The sequence below is a fragment of the Ranitomeya imitator genome, chromosome 4 (genome assembly GCF_032444005.1).
Source record: "Ranitomeya imitator isolate aRanImi1 chromosome 4, aRanImi1.pri, whole genome shotgun sequence".
Classification (NCBI taxonomy): domain Eukaryota; kingdom Metazoa; phylum Chordata; class Amphibia; order Anura; family Dendrobatidae; genus Ranitomeya; species Ranitomeya imitator.
Window position 1 is genome coordinate 31,215,700 of NC_091285.1, and position 20,163 is coordinate 31,235,862.

The following is a 20,163-nucleotide window of genomic DNA, read 5'->3' on the forward strand; positions in this document are numbered from 1 at the left end:
CCCCATAGCTGCCATATAGTGCTCTGCACCGTTCAGATTTCCCCATAGCTGTGCCATATAGCGCTCTGCACCGTTCATTATTGCCCCATAGCTGCCATATACTGCTCTGCACCGTTCATTATTGCCCCATAGCTGTGCCATATAGTGCTCTGCACCGTTCAGATTTCCCCATAGCTGTGCCATATAGTGCTCTGCACTGTTCATTATTGCCCCATAGCTCTGCCACATATAGTGCTCTGCACCGTTCATATTGTCCCATATCGGTGCCCCATATAGTGCTCTGCACCGTTCATTATTGCCCCATAGCTGTGCCATATAGTGCTCTGCACCGTTCATATTGCCCCATAGCTGTGCCATATAGTGCTCTGCACTGTTCGTTATTGCCCCATAGCTGTGCCCCATATAGTGCTCTGCACTGTTCATTATTGCCCCATAGCTCTGCCACATATAGTGCTCTGCACCGTTCATTATTGTCCCATATCTGTGCCCCATATAGTGCTCTGCACCGTTCATTATTGCCCCATAGATGTGCCATATAGTGCTCTGCACCGTTCATATTGCCCCATAGCTGTCCCACATAGTGCTCTGCACCGTTCATTATTGCCCCATAGATGTGCCATATAGTGCTCTGCACCGTTCATTATTGCCCCATAGCTGTCCCACATAGTGCTCTGCACCGTTCATATTGCCCCATAGCTGTGCCATATAGTGCTCTGCACCGTTCATTATTGCACCATAGATGTGCCATATAGTGCTCTGCACCGTTCATATTGCCCCATAGCTGTGCCACATAGTGCTCTGCACTGTTCATTATTGCCCCATAGCTGTGCCCCATATAGTGCTCTGCACCGTTCATTATTGCCCCATAGCTGTGCCCCATATAGTGCTCTGCACTGTTCATTATTTCCCCATAGCTGTGCCATATAGTGCTCTGCACCGTTCATTATTGCCCCATAGCTCTGCCACATATAGTGCTCTGCACCGTTCATTATTGTCCCATATCTGTGCCCCATATAGTGCTCTGCACCGTTCATTATTGCCCCATAGCTGTGCCATATAGTGCTCTGCACCGTTCAGATTGCCCCATAGCTGTGCCCCATATAGTGCTCTGCACTGTTCATTATTTCCCCATAGCTGTGCCATATAGTGCTCTGCACCGTTCAGTATTGCCCCATAGCTGTGCCATATAGTGCTCTGCACCGTTCATTATTTCCCCATAGCTGTGCCATATAGTACTCTGCACCGTTCAGATTTACCCATAGCTGTGCCATATAGTGCTCTGCACCATTCATATTGCCCCATAGCTGTGCCATATAGTGCTGTGCACTGTTCATTATTGCCCCATAGCTCTGCCACATAGTGCTCTGCACCGTTCATTATTGCCCCATAGCTCTGCCATATAGTGCTCTGCACCGTTCATTATTGCCCCATATCTGCCACATAGTTCTCTGCACCGTTCATATTGTCCCATAGCTGTGCCACATAGTGCTCTGCACCGTTCATTATTGCCCCATATCTGCCACATAGTTCTCTGCACCGTTCATTATTGCCCCATATCTGCCCCATATAGTGCTCTGCACCGTTCATTATTGCCCCATAGATGCTCCACATAAATCTGTGCCGCTGCTGCTGCTGCAATAAAAAAAAAGAAAACACATATTCACCTTTCTTGCTTGCAGCTCCCAGCGTCCGGTCCCGGCGTCTCTCCGCTCTGACTGATCAGGCAGAGGGCGGCGCGCACACTATATGCGTCATCGCGCCCTCTGACCTGCACAGTCAGAGCAAGAGGACGCGAAGACAGAGCGGCGCCGGGAAGATGGAGCGGCACCGGGAAGATGGAGCGGCGCCGGGAAGATGGAGCGGCGCCCGGCGGCTGGAACGCGGACAGGTGAATATTACATACTTACCTGGTCCCGGCGTCCGGCTCCTTCTCCCGGACAGCTGTCTTCGGTGCTGCAGCTCTTCCTCTATCAGCGGTCACCGGCACCGCTGATTAGAGAAATGAATAGGCGGCTCCACCCCTATGGGAGGTGGAGCTACTTATTCATTTCTCTAATGAGCGGTCCCACGTGACCGCTGAAGAGGGGAAGAGCTGCAGCACCGAAGACCATGTGGCGGGCAGGGGGAGCGCCAGGATCGCTGGAAGCAGGTAAGTATGCCTCAGCGCCCTCACCCCCTCACCCGCCGACCCTGCCACCCACCTTGACTCGAGTATAAGCCGAGAGGGGCACTTTCAGCCCAAAAATTTGGGCTGAAAATCCTGGCTTATACTCGAGTATATACGGCATATAAAAGAAGGTTTATTTTGGATTTTTTTTCCACCTTGTTCAACAAAATCACGAAAAACTTAGAAAAAGACATGATGGATAAGGCAAAGCAATGTACACGGTGGCATCCAGATTCCCTACTGGTTCCACACTAGCAATACTACAAGCCATAGGCACTCTGTGTTACCATGGAGCGCCACTTTTTTGGCCTAACGAGGACACAAGTTCTTGCTCATTGGATGTCATTCCACTTTATTTATTTATATTAAATGTGTTTTTAAACAGTTTTACATATCATATATATTTTTTTCATTTCACTATCTATTTAAAAAACAAACATAATAATTCTTACAATTTTCACTACGGTCGATAAGCTCAATACTAGACTTACACTTCCTGTTCTGTATAGGAAGCAATAGACCGATTCTGACTCATTGTGTCCTATGAGAGAGTTTTCTAGGCATGCTCTGATCTTGGAAAAAGGTCATTATGGAGGCAGGTGGTGAGCTGTGACATCACCTATTGTGAATGGTGGATCCTGTGTTATCTACTGTATATAGAGGTGTTATCAGTCATTGTACAGGAGGAGGAGGTGAGCTGTGATATCACCTATTGTGAATGGTGGATCCTGTGTTATCTACTGTATATAGAGGTGTTATCAGTCATTGTACAGGAGGAGGAGGTGAGCTGTGACATCACCTATTGTGAATGGTGGATCCTGTGTTATCTGCTGTATATAGAGGTGTTATCAGTCATTGTACAGGAGGAGGAGGTGAGCTGTGACATCACCTATTGTGAATGGTAGATCCTGTGTTATCTACTGTATATAGGTGTTATCAGTCATTGTACAGGAGGAAGAGGTGAGCTGTGACATCACCTATTGTGAATGGTAGATCCTGTGTTATCTACTGTATATAGGTGTTATCAGTCATTGTACAGGAGGAGGAGGTGGTGAGCTGTGACATCACCTATTGTGAATGGTGGATCCTGTGTTATCTACTGTATATAGAGGTGTTATCAGTCATTGTACAGGAGGAGGAGGAGGTGAGCTGTGATATCACCTATTGTGAATGGTGGATCCTGTGTTATCTACTGTATATAGAGGTGTTATCAGTCATTGTACAGGAGGAGGAGGTGAGCTGTGACATCACTTATTGTGAATGGAAGACCCTGTGTTATCTACTGTATATAGAGGTGTTATCAGTCATTGTACAGGATGGGGAGGAGGTGAGCTGTGACATAACCTATTGTGAATGGTGGATCCAGTGTTATCTACTGTATATAGAGGTGTTATCAGTCATTGTACAGGAGGAGGAGGTGAGCTGTGACATCACCTATTGTGAATGGTAGAAGGCGTAGTATGAAGATTGAAAAACATCTGAATTTTTTCATATAAGTATTGATATGGAAAATTGAAAAAATATCTTAACAAATAAAAAATGTAAAATAAAATTATGATATAAACATTAGGTCATTTTCTGATGACAAAGTCCTATTAACACTCTGATATTACTAGCAAATTATGGACACTTTGGTGTGTAAGGAAGTTGTAATGTTAATTCAGAACATATTATTAAAAGATGATGTCTAATTACGTGTCATTTATAATGGACTAAGGAAATATTGTATAATTTTCTACTATTAACAGAAATGATTACACATTTTAAAATAGGTCACAGATATTTTTATTTTTCCTGGGGCTATCTTTGATAATCTTTTGAAAAATGGCAATTAAATAAGAAGTTAATGTAAATCATCATATATCCAGAGCTCAGCCTCCGGCTCTATTACAATGGTATAAGATACATATAGCCAGTAATGATTGGTACAGATTGCTCCACTCCAGAAAGCACAGCAGTTTGACAATAAATGGCTTCACCCAACCACTAATCACGAGTGGAGGAAAGGTTTTGGTGTTATCATTCATATTCTCTGAAAAAAAGGCCAAGAAAGCAAAAATTCTGCCGGGGTATAAAAAAATATATATAAACCCCAATATCCTAATATATGAAGGCTCCTGGGTGGAAGGGTTCTTTACAGTTAGAGCAGTGTATAGGTAGGATTCTACTTTAATTTTTCCCTAGATACAAATATAACACCCAGCAGAATACTATAGTTATTTTCTAAGACATGCCTGACGGCTATTTTTCCTCCGGCTTCAGGCCATTAAGCCTAACATACCTGGTTCTTGGGTAGATTCTGCTTTCTAAGATATTTTTCTGATAATTATTTGTTGCACTGAGGATAGTTGCAGCTGTACAGTATAATTAATGGCTTCAATTGTCATTTTGTTTTGCTTTTATGTGTAAATGAGATAAACTCCTCCTTGCCCCTGATCACGCTACTGTGTAATTATTCTCCGCTTGCCGGAATGCCGCGCACATCTCATTGTCTGATCATTTCCTGTTGAATGCTAATGCCTCGGATGGCATAACTGTAAAGAATGCTTACGGTGCATGCCCCTATTTGCTGCTTCACTGCCATTGTTTCAGAAAGCCCAGCAATAACCATGTGCTTACATGCGTGTAAACGCATTTAATATTGATGCCTAGAAGGTCTACTGAGAATAGATTGGAAGCATGAGATAACTGGCCACAGAAAGGGGAGGCGAGAGCACCCATTACAGCGCTCTTCCAAATTAAATTACAAGTTAGGATATTGTTTATCTACTATAACATGTGTCTTCTAAAGCATTAGGTAAATTAAGTTTGAAAGTTTTTTGGGGAAACAGCGCCTCTCTTATTCATAGGCTGTGTCTGGTATTGCAACTCTACCTCATTCACGTCAATGCGGATGAGCTGTGTTACTATTCAAAGGCAAAAGCTGGCGCTGTTTGTGGGAACTAAATTAAAGGGGTTGTCCAGGCTTGGATCATTCTATGGGACTGCAGATTTTTTAATCCTTCAGCGCCCCCCAGCTTCGGTTCTGGTACCTGGAGTGGGCGGTCATGTGACCGCAACTGTCCGATTTGCATACTTCAGGCCACATTCTGACTAGACTTGTCCAGCCTTGCTCAATACACTTTCATTGAGTGAGGCCGCACACCTCTAGTTGGAAAGTGACCACATGCATGCAAATCAAGAACCGCTCCTGGCGGCAGATAATCCTGCAGTCACATACAGCCTCGACAACCCCTTGAAAACACCTGATTGCAATCCTGGACATCTTTCTTAAAGAAAGACAAGTAGGTCTTCCCATAAGTGAAAGCCAACTTGGTCATATTTTGTCTGAAGTGGAAAGACTCTTCAAAATGTGGGTTGTATGGTTGAAAAATACTAGTATATAGTCATGAATTGGATGGTACATAGGACACATTACCGACTATGAAGACAAGTAGGTACAAAAAGGCAGAAGATTATACAAAGCAAAAGTGTTAGAGTAGGTCTTCTGCAGATTCACTGCTTTCACCGCAAAGAATCCTTTTCATGCACAACTTTGAGATGCAGAAGATGAGAAAATACCCTTTATAGTTAGGAACTGGTTTCGAGATAGACTGTAGAATAGTACCGTAACTTTTTTTTTCAAGAGGAAGGCAATCCTTCTTACCCCATCCCTAATTTTGATTCAGGGTGGATAAAAAGGAATTACACCGTAATTTACTAATTTTACAGTAAAGAACCCTTTCCTATATTACTTGTTATCTGCTTTTACCATAAAAAATATTTTCCAATATTGATAAATATTAATCTTCGAATGGACACATGACAGACATTTCATGTATTTACTTCTTTTACCGCAAAGATCCCTTTCCTATATTGATAATAATCTTCCCATGACTGACATTCCTTTGATTTACTGGGATTTCTTTTGCCACAAATATCTCTTTCCTATATTGATGGTACTCTTGCCCCTGTTTCCAATTTTGTTCCCCCAAAAAATGATGACCCCAACACTTACTGACTTTACCGTAAAGAACTCTCAGTACAAATAATATTGTAGGTTATAGTTAATTTAGTGACAAAATGTATGAATGGTGGAAAAAGGTAAACCTTGATGCACCTAGGTCTTTTTTATGTGACTGGGTAACCCTTTCCTATATTATTTATAATTTTCCAGCAATATTTAACATTTCTCATATTTACTGCTTTTACCATAAAAAACCCTTTACTGTATTGATGATAATTTTCCCATGATTGACATTCCACAAATTTACTTCTTTTACCACAAATATCCCTTTCTTATATTGATAGTAATCTTCCCCTTGTTCCCAATTTCGACTTGGGGTGAAAAAAAAGTGATTACATCTATTGCTTTCACCATAAAAAATCCTTTCCTATTTTAATTATAATTTTCCCCTAACGATTGACATTTCTCATATTTACTGCTTTTAACATAAAAAAACTTTCTTGTATTGACAATACGCCTCCCATGATTGATATTCCACAAATTTAATTCTTTTACAACAAATATCTCTTTCTATATTGATAATAATCTTCCCCCTGTTAACAATTTCGACTTAAGGTAAAAAAAAAAGTGATTACATCTAATGCTTTCACCATAAAGAACCCTTTCCTTTTTTATTTATAATTTTTCCCCTGAGGGTTGACATTTCTGATATTTACTTCTTTTGAAATAATGAACCTTTTCCTATTTTAATTATTATTTACCCCTAACGGTTGACATTTCTCATATTTACTTCTTTTACCATAAAAAACCTTTCCTATATCGATAATAATCTTCCCATGATTGACATTCCACAAATTTACTTCTTTTACCACTTAGATCCCTTTTTATATTGATAATAATGTTCCCCTTGTTCCCAATTTTGACTCGAGGTGAAAAAAAATTGATTACACCAACATTTACTGCCTTAACCATAAAGAATCCTTTCCTATTTTAATTATAATTTTTTCCCTAAGGGTTGACATTTCTCATATTCACTTCTTTTACCATAAAGAACCCTTTCCTATTTTAATTATAATTTTCCCCTAACGGTCAACATTTCTCATATTTACTGCTTTTACCATAAAAAAACCCTTTCTAGTATTGATAATACTCTTCCCATGATTGACATTCCCCAAATTTACTTTTTTATCACAAATATCCCTTTTTTATATCGATAATAATCTTCCTCTTGTTCCCAATTTTGACTCGGGGTGAAAAAAAAGTGATTACACCAACATCTACTGCCTTAACCATAAAGAATCCTTTCCTATTTTAATTAGAATTTTTCCCTAAGGGTTGACATTTCTCCTATTTACTTCTTTTACCATAAAAACCCCTTTCCTATATCAATAATAATTTTCCCGTGATTGATATTCCACAAATTTACTTTTTTTTACTACAAATATCCCTTTTTTATATCGATAATAATCTTTCCCCGTTCCCAATTTTGACTCAGAGTGAAAAAAAAGCGATTACACCAACATCTACTGCCTTAACCGTAAAGAATCCTTTCCTATTTTAATTCTAACTTTCCCCTAAGGGTTGACATTTCTCATATTTACTTCTTTTACCATAAAAAAACCCTTTTCTATATTGATAATAATCTTCCCATGATTGACATCGATGGATTTACCGCTTTTACTACAAAGAATCCTTTCCTATATTATTGATAATCTTTGCGATTTTTCATCTGTATTCTGTCTTTCAAACTGTTTTTTTTTTTTTTTGGATAAAACGTTTCATGTATTGCATGCAGCTTTCTGTACGTGTCTTCAACAGCTTGTTGGTCCTCAACTTGTCGTGGAGCTGTGGTCCGTGCGTGGATTCAAAATGTCTGGGTCCTCAGCTGTCCTCTGCCATAATCTGTGGTGTTCCGTGTAAATAATTTTAATTATTGTATAATGGACTAAACTGAAACTTGTTACTTTTAGAGTAAATATGATTTTCAGACAGGAGATTGGGGAGATCAACCTTCTATCAGCCTGCGAGCCCCCAATGAAGCCACGGGCTCTATACCCTTTCAGTACTGGCAGCATCATCCCGAAAAGCTCATCTTCCAAGCCTGTGATTACAAAGCGTATGTAAGTATTTTCACGTCTTCTGCTTTATTTCTCTCCTCCTTAGCAGGAACCTTAACACTAAATTAATGTTCTATATTCTTCCACAACTTTTTTTTTTTAATTCACAATGACCATAGTAACTTAATTTCGCAGCTCCACGAACACTAAGTAAGTTTTGACCTCCGAAGATTCTTTTCGGTTCATGCTTTATTCCTGGTGCATTTCCTATGGTGAGTCGTGAATGGAACTACATAATTTTAGATTTTTAGGTAAAACCATCAAAATGTGAAGTTTTCAATGGTTCTCTTATTCCAAGTTTCCTTTTTTTTTATTCCAAAACCTAACAAATACATAATTTTTTACATTCTTTAGAGTGTCTAATAACGATCTTTCGATGAATGCTTTTTAATTACGGTAATTAACATTTAATTTATTTAATCAATATTTAGATTTAATCAATGGATGATGATGTTTATTTCTTATTTGTTGTAATTTTGCTAGAAATAGGAAAGAATCCTTCCTGAAACCACTAATTCGTAAGTGGAATACTTTGCAGTGAATCTGTCACCAGGTTTTTGCTATGTGATCTGAGAGCAGCATGATGTAGGGGCTGAGACCCTGATTCCTGCGATGTGTCACTTGCTGGGACACATCCCCAGCAAGTCTCTGTTTTCTCTGCTGCAGATCCAGCAGTGCTGAACTCTGCTTAACCCCGCCCACACCACTGATTGGCTCTGTACACTATATATTGACAGAAAGCTGCCAATCAGTGCTGGGGGCGTGGTTGGACTAGGAGACACAAGAGCACTAGTCCTGTAGTGATAATCTCCTGTTGATAAAACACTGATTTTATTGAAACAGCAAACCACAGCCTAGTAAGTGATACATCGATGGAATCAGGGTCTCAGCCCCTACATCATTTACATAGCAAAACTATGCTGAAAGATTTTTTTTAAAGGAGCAACATTAGGGATTACCAGTAATTCCCAAGCTGAGAGGTGGGTCTTACTGGCGGCAAGTTAATTGTTTGTGAGGTGCAAATACTTTTCTCTCATGGAGTGTTAATAAGAGAGAGAGCAGCTGTGTATAAAGTGTGATCGGCAATGATCTCTGAGAATACACGCAAATTTGCTCTGTCCTGGAAAAAAAAGAAAACTACCTTGTTAATGTCACATATTGGCGTCAGCTACGCCTTGAGTCGATGTTTGAGCCTTTAAGGAGCCTTGCAAAAGAATTAGATATATTAGTCCAGCCTGTTCTTCCCCCAAAAACTGCATCAAAAAACCTTGCTCGGTGCTAATGAGGGGCACATAACCAGAAACAGGTGTTTATAGATGGGTCCCTGGATTTCCCTAGTTAAGTAGCAATGATCGTCAAAAGTTTGGACATGGACGTCCAATATGTGGGGTCGGTTTCTTTCCTTCTGGGAGAGATCTAATTTGCAAAAATAAATTAATGGATTTAAAAAAATGTGTAAATTGATTTAAAAGTGGTTTGGACTACAACCAATGAGGAGGCGCAGACCTCATCAAGTCGCTGCTGGTAAGAACCCAGTAGAAAAATATTTGTTAGTCATGTTGTGGACCATCGGGGGTCTACAAGTTAAGGTTATTCACATCGGCATATTTCTTTAACCATGGGATAGATGGATGAAGAAAATACATCAATATGTGGTCCTGAAAATACGGGACAATATTACGCCGCTGTCGGAATGAAGAGCCGAAATCGCTCTTTTTCTTCTGTTTTTGGAAAAGTCGGGTCTACATATGTTTACTTCTTGTAGTTATAATGATAAGAGTACTAGAGTATCTTCCGGGATATTTTAAAGGGAATTTATCAGCAGGATTTTGCAATTTAATCTGAGAGTAGCATAATATAGAGCAAGAGATCCTGATTCCAGCGATGTATCATTTTCCGCTCTGCGTATTGTAGTTTCAATATAATCAGTGTTTTATCCCTGCTTGACTGGGTGTCACGGGCTCAGCAGTCCAGCTAATCTGTGTAACCCCGCCCCCCACACTGATTGGCAGACTGATGTCAGTGTACATAGAAAGCTGCAAATCAGTGGTGTGGGCGGGGTTATATTCTGACCACTGCTAAATCTACAGCGGAGAAAACAGAAAACAGGGATTCTATCAAAACTGCCCAGTAAGTGATACATCACTGGAATCAGATATAGATAGATATTATCTTTTTCATATCTATTATATATTATAGACATATAATTTAGATAGATATGAAATAGATTGTTGTTTTATAGCACTGATTTAAAGGGAATCTGGTAGCCCCCCTAATGCCATCTTTATGGACATATGTCATAAGAATGTGAATAAACTGATACCTTGATATCCTTAATCAGATGTCTTATTCCAGAGAAATCCACGTTTTTCTCAATATGTAAATGAGCTGTTAAGATCTATGGGACGGAAATAGATCTCCCCGAGGATCTGTCTCCAGAGCTTATTTTAGATTAAAGGGGGCGTTACCAGTGTGAGACATGTAGATCAGGAGAGCAGACTGTCAGTCATTACATGTCTCACACTGGTAACGCTCCCCTTCATGTAAAATAAGCTCTGGAGGCAGATTATCGGGGAGATCTATGTCCGGCCCATAGATCTTAACAGCTCATTTACATATTAAGAAACCTGTGGATTTCTCTGGAATAAAACATCGGATCGCAGATATCAAGGTATCATTTTATTCAGCTTCCTTTGACCGACATGCCCGTTTGGACGGCTCAGGAGGGCTGATCCTACTGACAGATTCACTTTAATTGATTCTGAAAAGTTCCTGCAAATTTCTTATTTTACATAATCTCAAGTTCCTCTTTAATACCAGAAACCAATCTCTTTTTTTTTTTTTCAAGGCAATGATCCGGTGTCCCATTCATATGTAAAACATGAGCGTTCATCAGCGCAGACGCGCATTCTGTAAATCTAGGACACTTGCGAAGATTTTTAAGAACCTTTAATTTAGTGAAGGCAAACGTCAAGTGTACCCCGAGACGCGTTCTTAGCCAAAACAACATGTACAGTGCCTTAGCTGAGATTTAGAGCCGGGGCTTTAATATTTTTCAGATTTGGAGCTCACTTGAAAAATCCTATAGTGAATTAAAGGGGAAGTGCCACAATCACAACAATTGCTGACCGCTGGGGAGGGGGGTTCCACTGCTAGAACCCCCAAGTATGCAGAATTAATGTCCCCCATTTGAACTGCGCAAATGTCGAGCATTGTTGCCCTGTGTCCAATGGCAATGGCTATGCATTATACTTGTATACTGCCCCTTTAAATGGACCCTCAATCACGTAATTGTTGGGGGTTCCATTGGTGAGACACCCAGGATTTATCACATTATATGGATAGGTGATTAGTTGTGATTGTTGGTAAAAAGCAAGAGATTAAGAGTTTGGGCATAAACCAGGGGTTGCTTGGCTTAGATGTCTATTTTTAGAAATCCCATTTGCAGGGGTTGTAGACGCTTGAGGACATTTTTCTTTACGTAAATGCGTGTAATCGGTGCTAAAAATCAATTTTGCAATTGGTTTTATTTAAAAATGTTGCACCGTTTGCCTTCTATAACCTCAATATTGCGCTGTCTATTGCTGGCTGTAGAATGAGTTAACTGAGAGTCTGTAAGTGAGCTCACTACGATGGTCTGTTTAGGAGTTGGAAGCTTTTATCTGTCTTTTTCTGAGCTTTTCTCAGCCGATTTGTGTTGTGACCATAGACCACAATGAAGTCGAATGTGCGGGGAAACAAAGAGCCTGTAAAAGCCAAACTGTGCCAAAAGTTTAATGAATCCCAAATGCAATATTGGGCCATATTGGGTTTAGAACATAAAGGAAGAGGTTCTATTCCTGGCTGAAGAATGAGTCATCTGACAATCTGTCAGTGAGCTCACTGTAATGGGCTGATGGGGAGTTTGTGACTTTTTTCTGAGCTCCTATTGGCTGATTTATGTGTCCTTGTAGCACCTGGTTAGTGGTTTTTTGGCCATATTGGTTTTAGAACATAAAGGAAAATGTCTTGGTATTATTAAACTCTTATAGTGATTAGATTAGGGTTTTCTTAAAGGGATTGTTTATTTTTAACAAATGTGTTGGGGGACATGATTTAGTGTCTCTTACTAATATATAAGTATTACTTGCATCACAGAAGGCTGCTGAAGGAGGAGCATGTGACCATGTGATCTGTCCTCTCCAATCAAAGCTCTGCACATGCGAAAGCTGTTGTTCCATTGGAGGAGGCTGATGCACAGCTCTGGTCACATGTTCCTCCATGAGCAGCCATATTGGGAACAGTCTTTCGGGGAAGGCTACGCCAAGAAGTTCAGGAGGAGAATCTGTAATACTTATATATTGGGGAGTGCTAAGAAATCATGTCCTCAGCACATTTATAGCATAAAAATGGTCAAGTGGAAAATCCCTTTAAGGGCCTGATTTTCGCTTTTTTTGCTATGTAGGTTACTCCGAAGACTTTTTTTTTCACCCTTTCGGACGCGTGGAGTAATGATTGACGTGTGCGACTTTAAAACTAGATTGCCAAAAATACCAGGTATTTCTAATCTCCCTGCAAGCAGCGCGGATATAGTCTCCAGGCAATTCTGCCGTCCTGAATAGAAGGATTTCTGTAGACAAACGTTTTGCTTCGTTTTGGAATTTTAGATTTTTTTTTTAATTAAATGAGCATTGAGATTTTGAAGGGTTAATACAAGGCAATAATAATAATCACCAAATGCTAAAAATTAATATAAATGAAATGTGAAAAACCTGCAGAAGTTTAAAGTGATTTACATTTTTTTTTTTATTTAATTTTAATTTTATTTTATTTTATTTTTATTTATTTTTTTAAATTTTTAAATGTAAGATCTCTGTTTAATGTCAGTGAATGGAAACGTTCTTGATGCACAATGAATACTTATCCTATACGCAGGTTTTCGCCGCACTCGTTGCCTTTGATCAGGACACATTTATAGCCTCTGGGTGTAAGTTAATGTTTCCATTCACTGACAGCAAGCAGAGATATTAAAAGGCTAAGAAATCTAAAGGTGGATCTGACCACTGGCAAAAAAAAAAAAATTGTCCCCCCCAAAAAAGTTGCAGCTTCACCTGGTGCCCATTCACATCAATGTAATCCATGACGTCCCAGAACAAGATCTGCTTTTCTAAGAGTTCACCACTCTGTCTAATAGAGGGGGGGGTGTAAACATATTATATTAAAGGATATAAACACTTTGGGTGGAATTTCTTTTCTTTTTCCTTAAATGTATGTATTTTGGGCTAAAGATCATTTTCACAATTGGGTTTCTTTAAAAATTTTGCACCGTTTGGCTTTTACTGGCTCTTTTGTTTCCATGCACATTGCTGGCTGCAGAATGAGTTAACTAATGACCCACCAGTGAGCTGATGCCGATGGAGTTTGTAACTCATGTATCTACTTTTTTTCTGAGCTCTGTGCTAATTTATGATCAAGTTCAGAAACAATGACTAATGAGTTAATTAAGAATCCATCAGTGAGCTGGGTTTTGACTGGGAGTTTGTAACTCCTTTATTTGTCTTTTTTTCTGAGCTTCTTTGTGCATATTTATGATCATAGACTACATCAAAGGTAGTAGTCTTCAAACAGAGGCTGGACAGACATCTGTCTGAAGACTTCCATTGATGGAGAACTCACCATCTCAAGCAGAGGCTGGGCAGAAATCTGTCTGAAGACTTCCATTGAAGGAGAACTCACCATCTCAAGCAGAGGCTGGACAGACATCTGTCTGAAGACTTCCACTGAAGGAGAACTCGCCATCTCAAACAGAGGCTGGACAGACATCTGTCTGAAGACTTCCATTGAAAGAGAACTCACTATCTCAAATAGAGGCTGGACAGACATCTGTCTGAAGACTTCCATTGAAAGAGAACTCATCATCTCAAATAGAGGTTGGACACACATCTGTTTGAAGACTTCTATTTTAGGAGAACTCACTATCTCAAACAGAGGCTGGACAGACATCTGTCTGAAGACTTCTGTTGAAGGAGAACTCACCATCTCAAACAGAGGCTGGACAGACATCTGTCTGAAGACTTCCATTGATGGAGAACTCAGCATCTCAAGCAGAGGCTGGACAGACATCTGTCTGAATACTTCCATTGAAGGAGAACTCACCATCACAAACTGAGACTGGACAGACATCTGTCTGAAGACTTCCATTTATGGAGAACTCAGCATCTCAAGCAGAGGCTGGACAGACATCTGTCTGAATACTTCCAATGAAGGAGAACTCACCATCACAAACTGAGGCTGGACAGACATCTGTCTGAAGACTTCCACTGAAGGAGAACTCACCATCTCAAACAGAAGCTGGACAGACATCTATCTGAGATGGTTTAGTGAATCCTCCATTGAGCAGGGGGTTGGACACGATGACCCTGGAGGTCCCTTCCAACTCTAACATTCTAGGATTCTATGACAGTTGATGTGGCCATAAACAAGATAAAAGGCGCTCTGAAAATGACAGGTGAATGAGATACAACATTCCTATCAGAAAAAGTTCACTGACAGTTTCTCAGTTAACTCATTCTACAGCCAACAATGTAATTTGATGTCTGTAACTCCTCTATCTGTCTTTTTCCGATCTCCTCTGTGCTGATTTATGATCATAAGCTACAACAAAGTTGAGCTAAACCTTGATGTGGTCATAATTCAGCTGAGAGGAGCTCAGAAAATGATCAGCGTGTAGAAACTCCCTATCAGAAAGAGTTCACTGACAGTTTCTCAGATAACTCATTCTGCAGATAGCAATTCAATTGGAAGTTTCTGACGTCTTTATCTGTCTGTTCTGAGCTTCTCTGTGCTGATTTATGTCCATAAACCATGTCAAAGTTTAGATACTTTTTTATATGTTCATAAATCAGCTGAGAGGAGCTCAGAAAAAGAGAGATGAATGTTTTACAAACTTTCAATACATGGCTGTAGAATTAGTTAACTGAGAATCTGCCAGTCAACGTCTTCTGATAGGGAGTTAGTAACTCATTTATCTGTCATTTTTCAGTGCCTCTCAGCTGATTTCTGACCACATCAAGATTTAGCTCAACTTTGATGTGGTCTGTGATTATACATCAGCACAGAGAAGATATGAAAAAGACAGATAAAGGAGTAACGAACTCCCTATCAGAGCCAGCTCACTGATTGATTCCCAGTCAACTCATTCTGCAGCCAGGAATTCAATTGGAATTTTGTAACCCATTTATCTGTCTTTTCTGAGCTCCTCTGTGCTGATTTATGACCACAGACAAGACCAAAGTTGAGATAAATTTTGATTTTGCCTTAAATCCGCTGAGAGGAGCTCAGGATAAGACAAATAAATGACTTACAAACTCCCTATGAGAAAGAGTTCACTGACAGATTCTTAGTTAACTCATTCTCCAGCCTGCAATTCAATTGGAAATTTGTAAATCTTTTTTTCTGAGCTCCTCTGTGCTGATTTATGACCATAGACCACATCAAAGTTGAGCTAAATCTTGATGTAGTCATAAATCAGCGGAGAGGACTTCAGAATAAGACAAATAAATGGCTCCAGAAGGAGTAAACTGAGCACCTGTCAGTGAAGAGCGACTCAGCTGATTTATGGCCACATCAAGGTTTAGCTCAACTTTGATGTGGTCTGTGGACTAAGGAATTCATTTCTGACTACAATCCCCGGTATTTTTCAGATTTTTTGGGGCATGATGGAACTTGCGGTCCTACAGAAGAGGAAAGAGACTGTTCTCTTGTCTCTTAGACTGTCTGGAAGTCTAATACAAGCCCCAATATTGTCTGCATCGGTGAAGATCCTCAGTCAGCAAAAGTCTTCACACGCCGCTGTGTGTTTCCATAAAGCCCTGACCTAATTATTTCACAGATCGCTCTGTTCCGCAGCTGCAGATGCATTTCCGGAAAATAAATACGCTTTCAGAGCCAATGAATGGCGCTCATTCTTTAATGTCTGTAAGGCACTTTCTTAAGAAAGAGACGGACGATGCGACTGTCCATTTGGATAATTAGGGGATTGTAGCATGCGGAAATTGAGAGTCCTGGTCCCTCCTTCGCTTTCATGTTTCCTTCTGACCCTGCCGGCTGCAATGATGCCGCTCTATTCAGTTTTGGTTTCCTGTCATTTTATCTTTAATGGTTATGAATGTATCAGACTATGGATACATTTACGGAACGTTTTAGCTTAAGTAACCCCTTCATTTCCACTGCAATTATACATTACTTGTAACTTGTCTCCATTCACTCCCAAAGCTACTTTCAATTTTCTCATGATTGTCCCTTTAAATGGGTATTCTCAAGTTCGGAAGTTATCCCCTATCAATGGGATAGGGGATAACTTCCTGATTGCTGAGGGTCTAACTACTGGGTCTCCCACTGATCCAAAGGCCAGTGTGAATGATGGGTTTAAATGCTGGGACCCCCACTGATCCAGAGGCCAGAGTGAATGATGGTCTTACTGCTGGGACCCCCACTGTTCCAAAGGCCAGTGTGAATGAGGGTCTAACTGTTGGGACCCCCACTGATCCAGAGGCCAGTATGAATGAGGATCTAACTGCTGGGACTCCCCGCTGATCCAGAGGCCAGAGTGAATGAAGGTCTAAATGCTGGAACTCCCACTGATCCAGAGGCCAATGTGAATGAGGGTCTAACTGCTGGGACCCCCCACTGATCCAGAGGCCAGAGTGAATGAAGGTCTAACTGCTGGGACCCACACTGATGCAGAGGCCAGAGTGAATGAAGGTCTAACTACTGGGACCCCCACTGATCCAGAGGCCAGTGTGAATGAGAGTATAACTGCTGGGACCCCCACTTATCCAGAGGCCAGAGTGAATGAGGGTCTAACTGCTGGGATCCCCACTGATCTAGAGGCCAGTGTGAATGAAGATCTAACTGCTGGCCCCTCCACTGATCCAGAGGCCAGTGTGAATGAGGATCTATCTGCTGGCCCCTCCACTGATCCAGAGGCCAGAGTGAATGAAGGTCTAACTGCTGGGACCCCCACTGATCCAGAGGCCAGAGTGAATGAAGGTCTATCTGCTGGGACCCCCACTGATCCAGAGGCCAGTGTGAATGAAGATCTAACTGCTGGCCCGCACACTGATCCAGAGGCCAGTGTGAATGAAGATCTAACTGCTGGCCCACACACTGATCCAGAGGCCAGTGTGAATGAAGATCTAACTGCTGGCCCACACACTGATCCAGAGGCCAGAGTAAATGAGGATCTATCTGCTGGCCCCTCCACTGATCCAGAGGCCAGAGTGAATGAAGGTCTATCTGCTGGGACCCCACTGATCCAGAGGCCAGTGTGAATGAAGATCTAACTGCTGGCCCACACACTGATCCAGAGGCCAGTGTGAATGAGGATCTATCTGTTAGCCCCTCCACTGATCCAGAGGCCAGAGTGAATGAAGGTCTAACTGCTGGCCCGCCCACTGATCCAGAGGCCAGTGTGAATGAAGGTCTATCTGCTGGGACCCCCACTGATCCAGAGGCCAGTGTGAATGAAGATCTAACTGCTGGCCCACACACTGATCCAGAGGCCAGTGTGAATGAAGATCTAACTGCTGGCCCGCACACTGATCCAGAGTCCAGAGTGAATGAAGGTCTATCTGCTGGGACCCCCACTGATCCAGAAGCCAGAGTGAATGAAGGTCTATCTGCTGGGACCCCCACTGATGCAGAGGCCAGTGTGAATGAAGATCTAACTGCTGGCCCGCACACTGATCCAGAGGCCAGTGTGAATGAAGATCTATCTGCTGGGACCCCCACTGATCCAGATGCCAGAGTGAATGAAGGTCTATCTGCTGGGACCCCCACTGATGCAGAGGCCAGTGTGAATGAAGATCTAACTGCTGGCCCGCACACTGATCCAGAGGCCAGTGTGAATGAAGATCTAACTGCTGGCCCGCACACTGATCCAGAGTCCAGAGTGAATGAAGGTCTATCTGCTGGGACCCCCACTGATCCAGAAGCCAGAGTGAATGAAGGTCTATCTGCTGGGACCCCCTCTGATCCAAAAGCCTAAATGTCATAGGTCATAAAGGGTTTGAAATATCAAAAGAGAAAAAATAAAAATAAACACACTAGGCCTACCCAATTCGAGCAATAAATCTCTTACCCAGGAAAATATGATAAAGGGAATAGTGCTATGATTAAGAGCCTTAGTGCTCGAAACGGGTAGGACTACTGTGTTTGTTTTTAGTTTGTTCCTTTTGATATTTTAATAGTTACTAATAAATAATGTTTTGATAGTTCATTACACTGTGGTTGCCGAATGAGCGAATGTATCCGTAATGAATGAAACTCACTACAAATTTTGGCAAAAAAAAGGATTCTGGTTAATGCCAGCAAAATGGCTTAGATTCCAAAAAAAATGGCTTCCAGCCATCTCCGACGCTGTTGAAGAGCCTCATTCCTTCACATGGGAGCAATGATTGGCCTCATAGGCCATGCACATCATTGAGGTCAGGGAGTTGCGTTGCCTCCCACATGAGGGTAATGGCTGGCCTCATTACTGGAAGAAACAAAGAACTCCTTGAAGGATAGAGGAACTGCAAAGGTGGCATAGGTGGCATTATGAGTCAGGTTACCGCTTTTCTTGGTGATGGCACACAGTGGCCTTCCTCCTTTGGTAGAACATACCTAAAGTAGTGAGTTGGATTATGGTTAGGAACAAATTTATCTCCAGGTGGTTCAGAGGTCGTCTGCTAAAAGGGGTTGGAGTCTTATACCAGTGGAGTTAAAAAATTCCACTCTTCCACTTACAAATTAGTGTTCTTCTGGAAGGAAAGGAAATGAGTAGAGCCAAGCTAAACACCCATCTACAGACAGCTGTTTCAGGGTACTTGCCCCTCATCAGTTGAGAGCAGATTGAGATGCCGTTGACCCAGCTTTGAAGGGGAATACTTGCTCTTCTTATGGGATCAATGTGAGTATGGAGTCTTATTAGTGTTGTTCCATGGGAAGAACAAGTAAAGTACCTCTTTCGTAGAAGAGAAGAAAACTTTCTTAATGTCTCAGATTTCGAGAGTTAGTCCTTTAACTAGAGGAATGGCCGCGGAGGGTTGTGGGATTCTACCTTGCATCCCGGGATCTCACAACTTGAGGCCCAACTTTTGCTTTAAAGTCTGGTCCTTTAGGGAGACATTAGGGACTCTTGTAAGGAATTTTATTAATAGGTGTTATGTAGAAAATTCTCCAGTCAGGAGCTGTCGACTCTCTCTTTAAAAAGGGCAGTTTAAGACAGCTGAGAGCTACTCCTAAACCAAGCCAGAATCCCATCTAGAGACAGCTGTTGAGAGTGTGATTTGGCTGTTTTTTTTTTTGTCGCAACTTTAAAAAGGGAGGCTCAAGGAGACCAGGTATGTGGAGTCTTATTAGTAATGCTCCATGGGATGAACATGCGGGGTATCTCTCTCCTGGAAGGAAATAAAGTCAATGTCTGAAGCTTTTACGAGCCTAGGAATATTAGGTAGACCAGACATCCATTTACAGACAACTGTTTCAGGTCTACATACCCCTCAGCAGTGCACAGCAGGGTTTCACTGGTTGAGTGAGATGCCCTTATTGATTTTTTTGCGGGGTGCAGCTGACTCACCTTTCTGGCACATAAGAAGAATCCAGTGTCTTACATGGTAGGTTGGTACCATGCCACCTTTGATTGGGCCATAAATGAGATAAGTAATAATTAATTTTATTACGATAATGTAGTAGACTATTTCTACAAGTAAGAGATCAAGGACCTCGAGAAGACGCCTAAATGATAACACTGGAATTAAAGGTCTATCTGATGACCCCTGTCACGAATCAAAACAGCAAATGTTTAACATGATGATTTTATTCCTTACTATAAAGGCGGCTATTTATAGGGAACTGACGAATGAAAGTCGACATACAGAAAACGAGAGGCGGTTTGGGGAAAGGTGATCGAC

The 20,163-nt window shown here is 41.3% G+C and overlaps 1 protein-coding gene across 5 annotated transcripts in view; it reads left to right on the top strand.

The window, feature by feature from the left end:
- Window positions 1–20,163, top strand: part of ANKS1B (ankyrin repeat and sterile alpha motif domain containing 1B) — a 106,968-nt gene that overhangs the window by 51,926 nt on the left and 34,879 nt on the right. For 2 of the 5 annotated variants that reach the window (XM_069763469.1, XM_069763471.1), the window contains exon 3: window positions 8,084–8,233. In XM_069763469.1, coding sequence (XP_069619570.1) covers window positions 8,084–8,233 — 150 coding nt within the window. Of the gene's footprint in view, window positions 1–8,083; window positions 8,234–8,421; window positions 8,443–20,163 lie in introns of those variants that run through there. The other 3 variants (XM_069763472.1, XM_069763470.1, XM_069763473.1) reach the window with 2 other exon arrangements.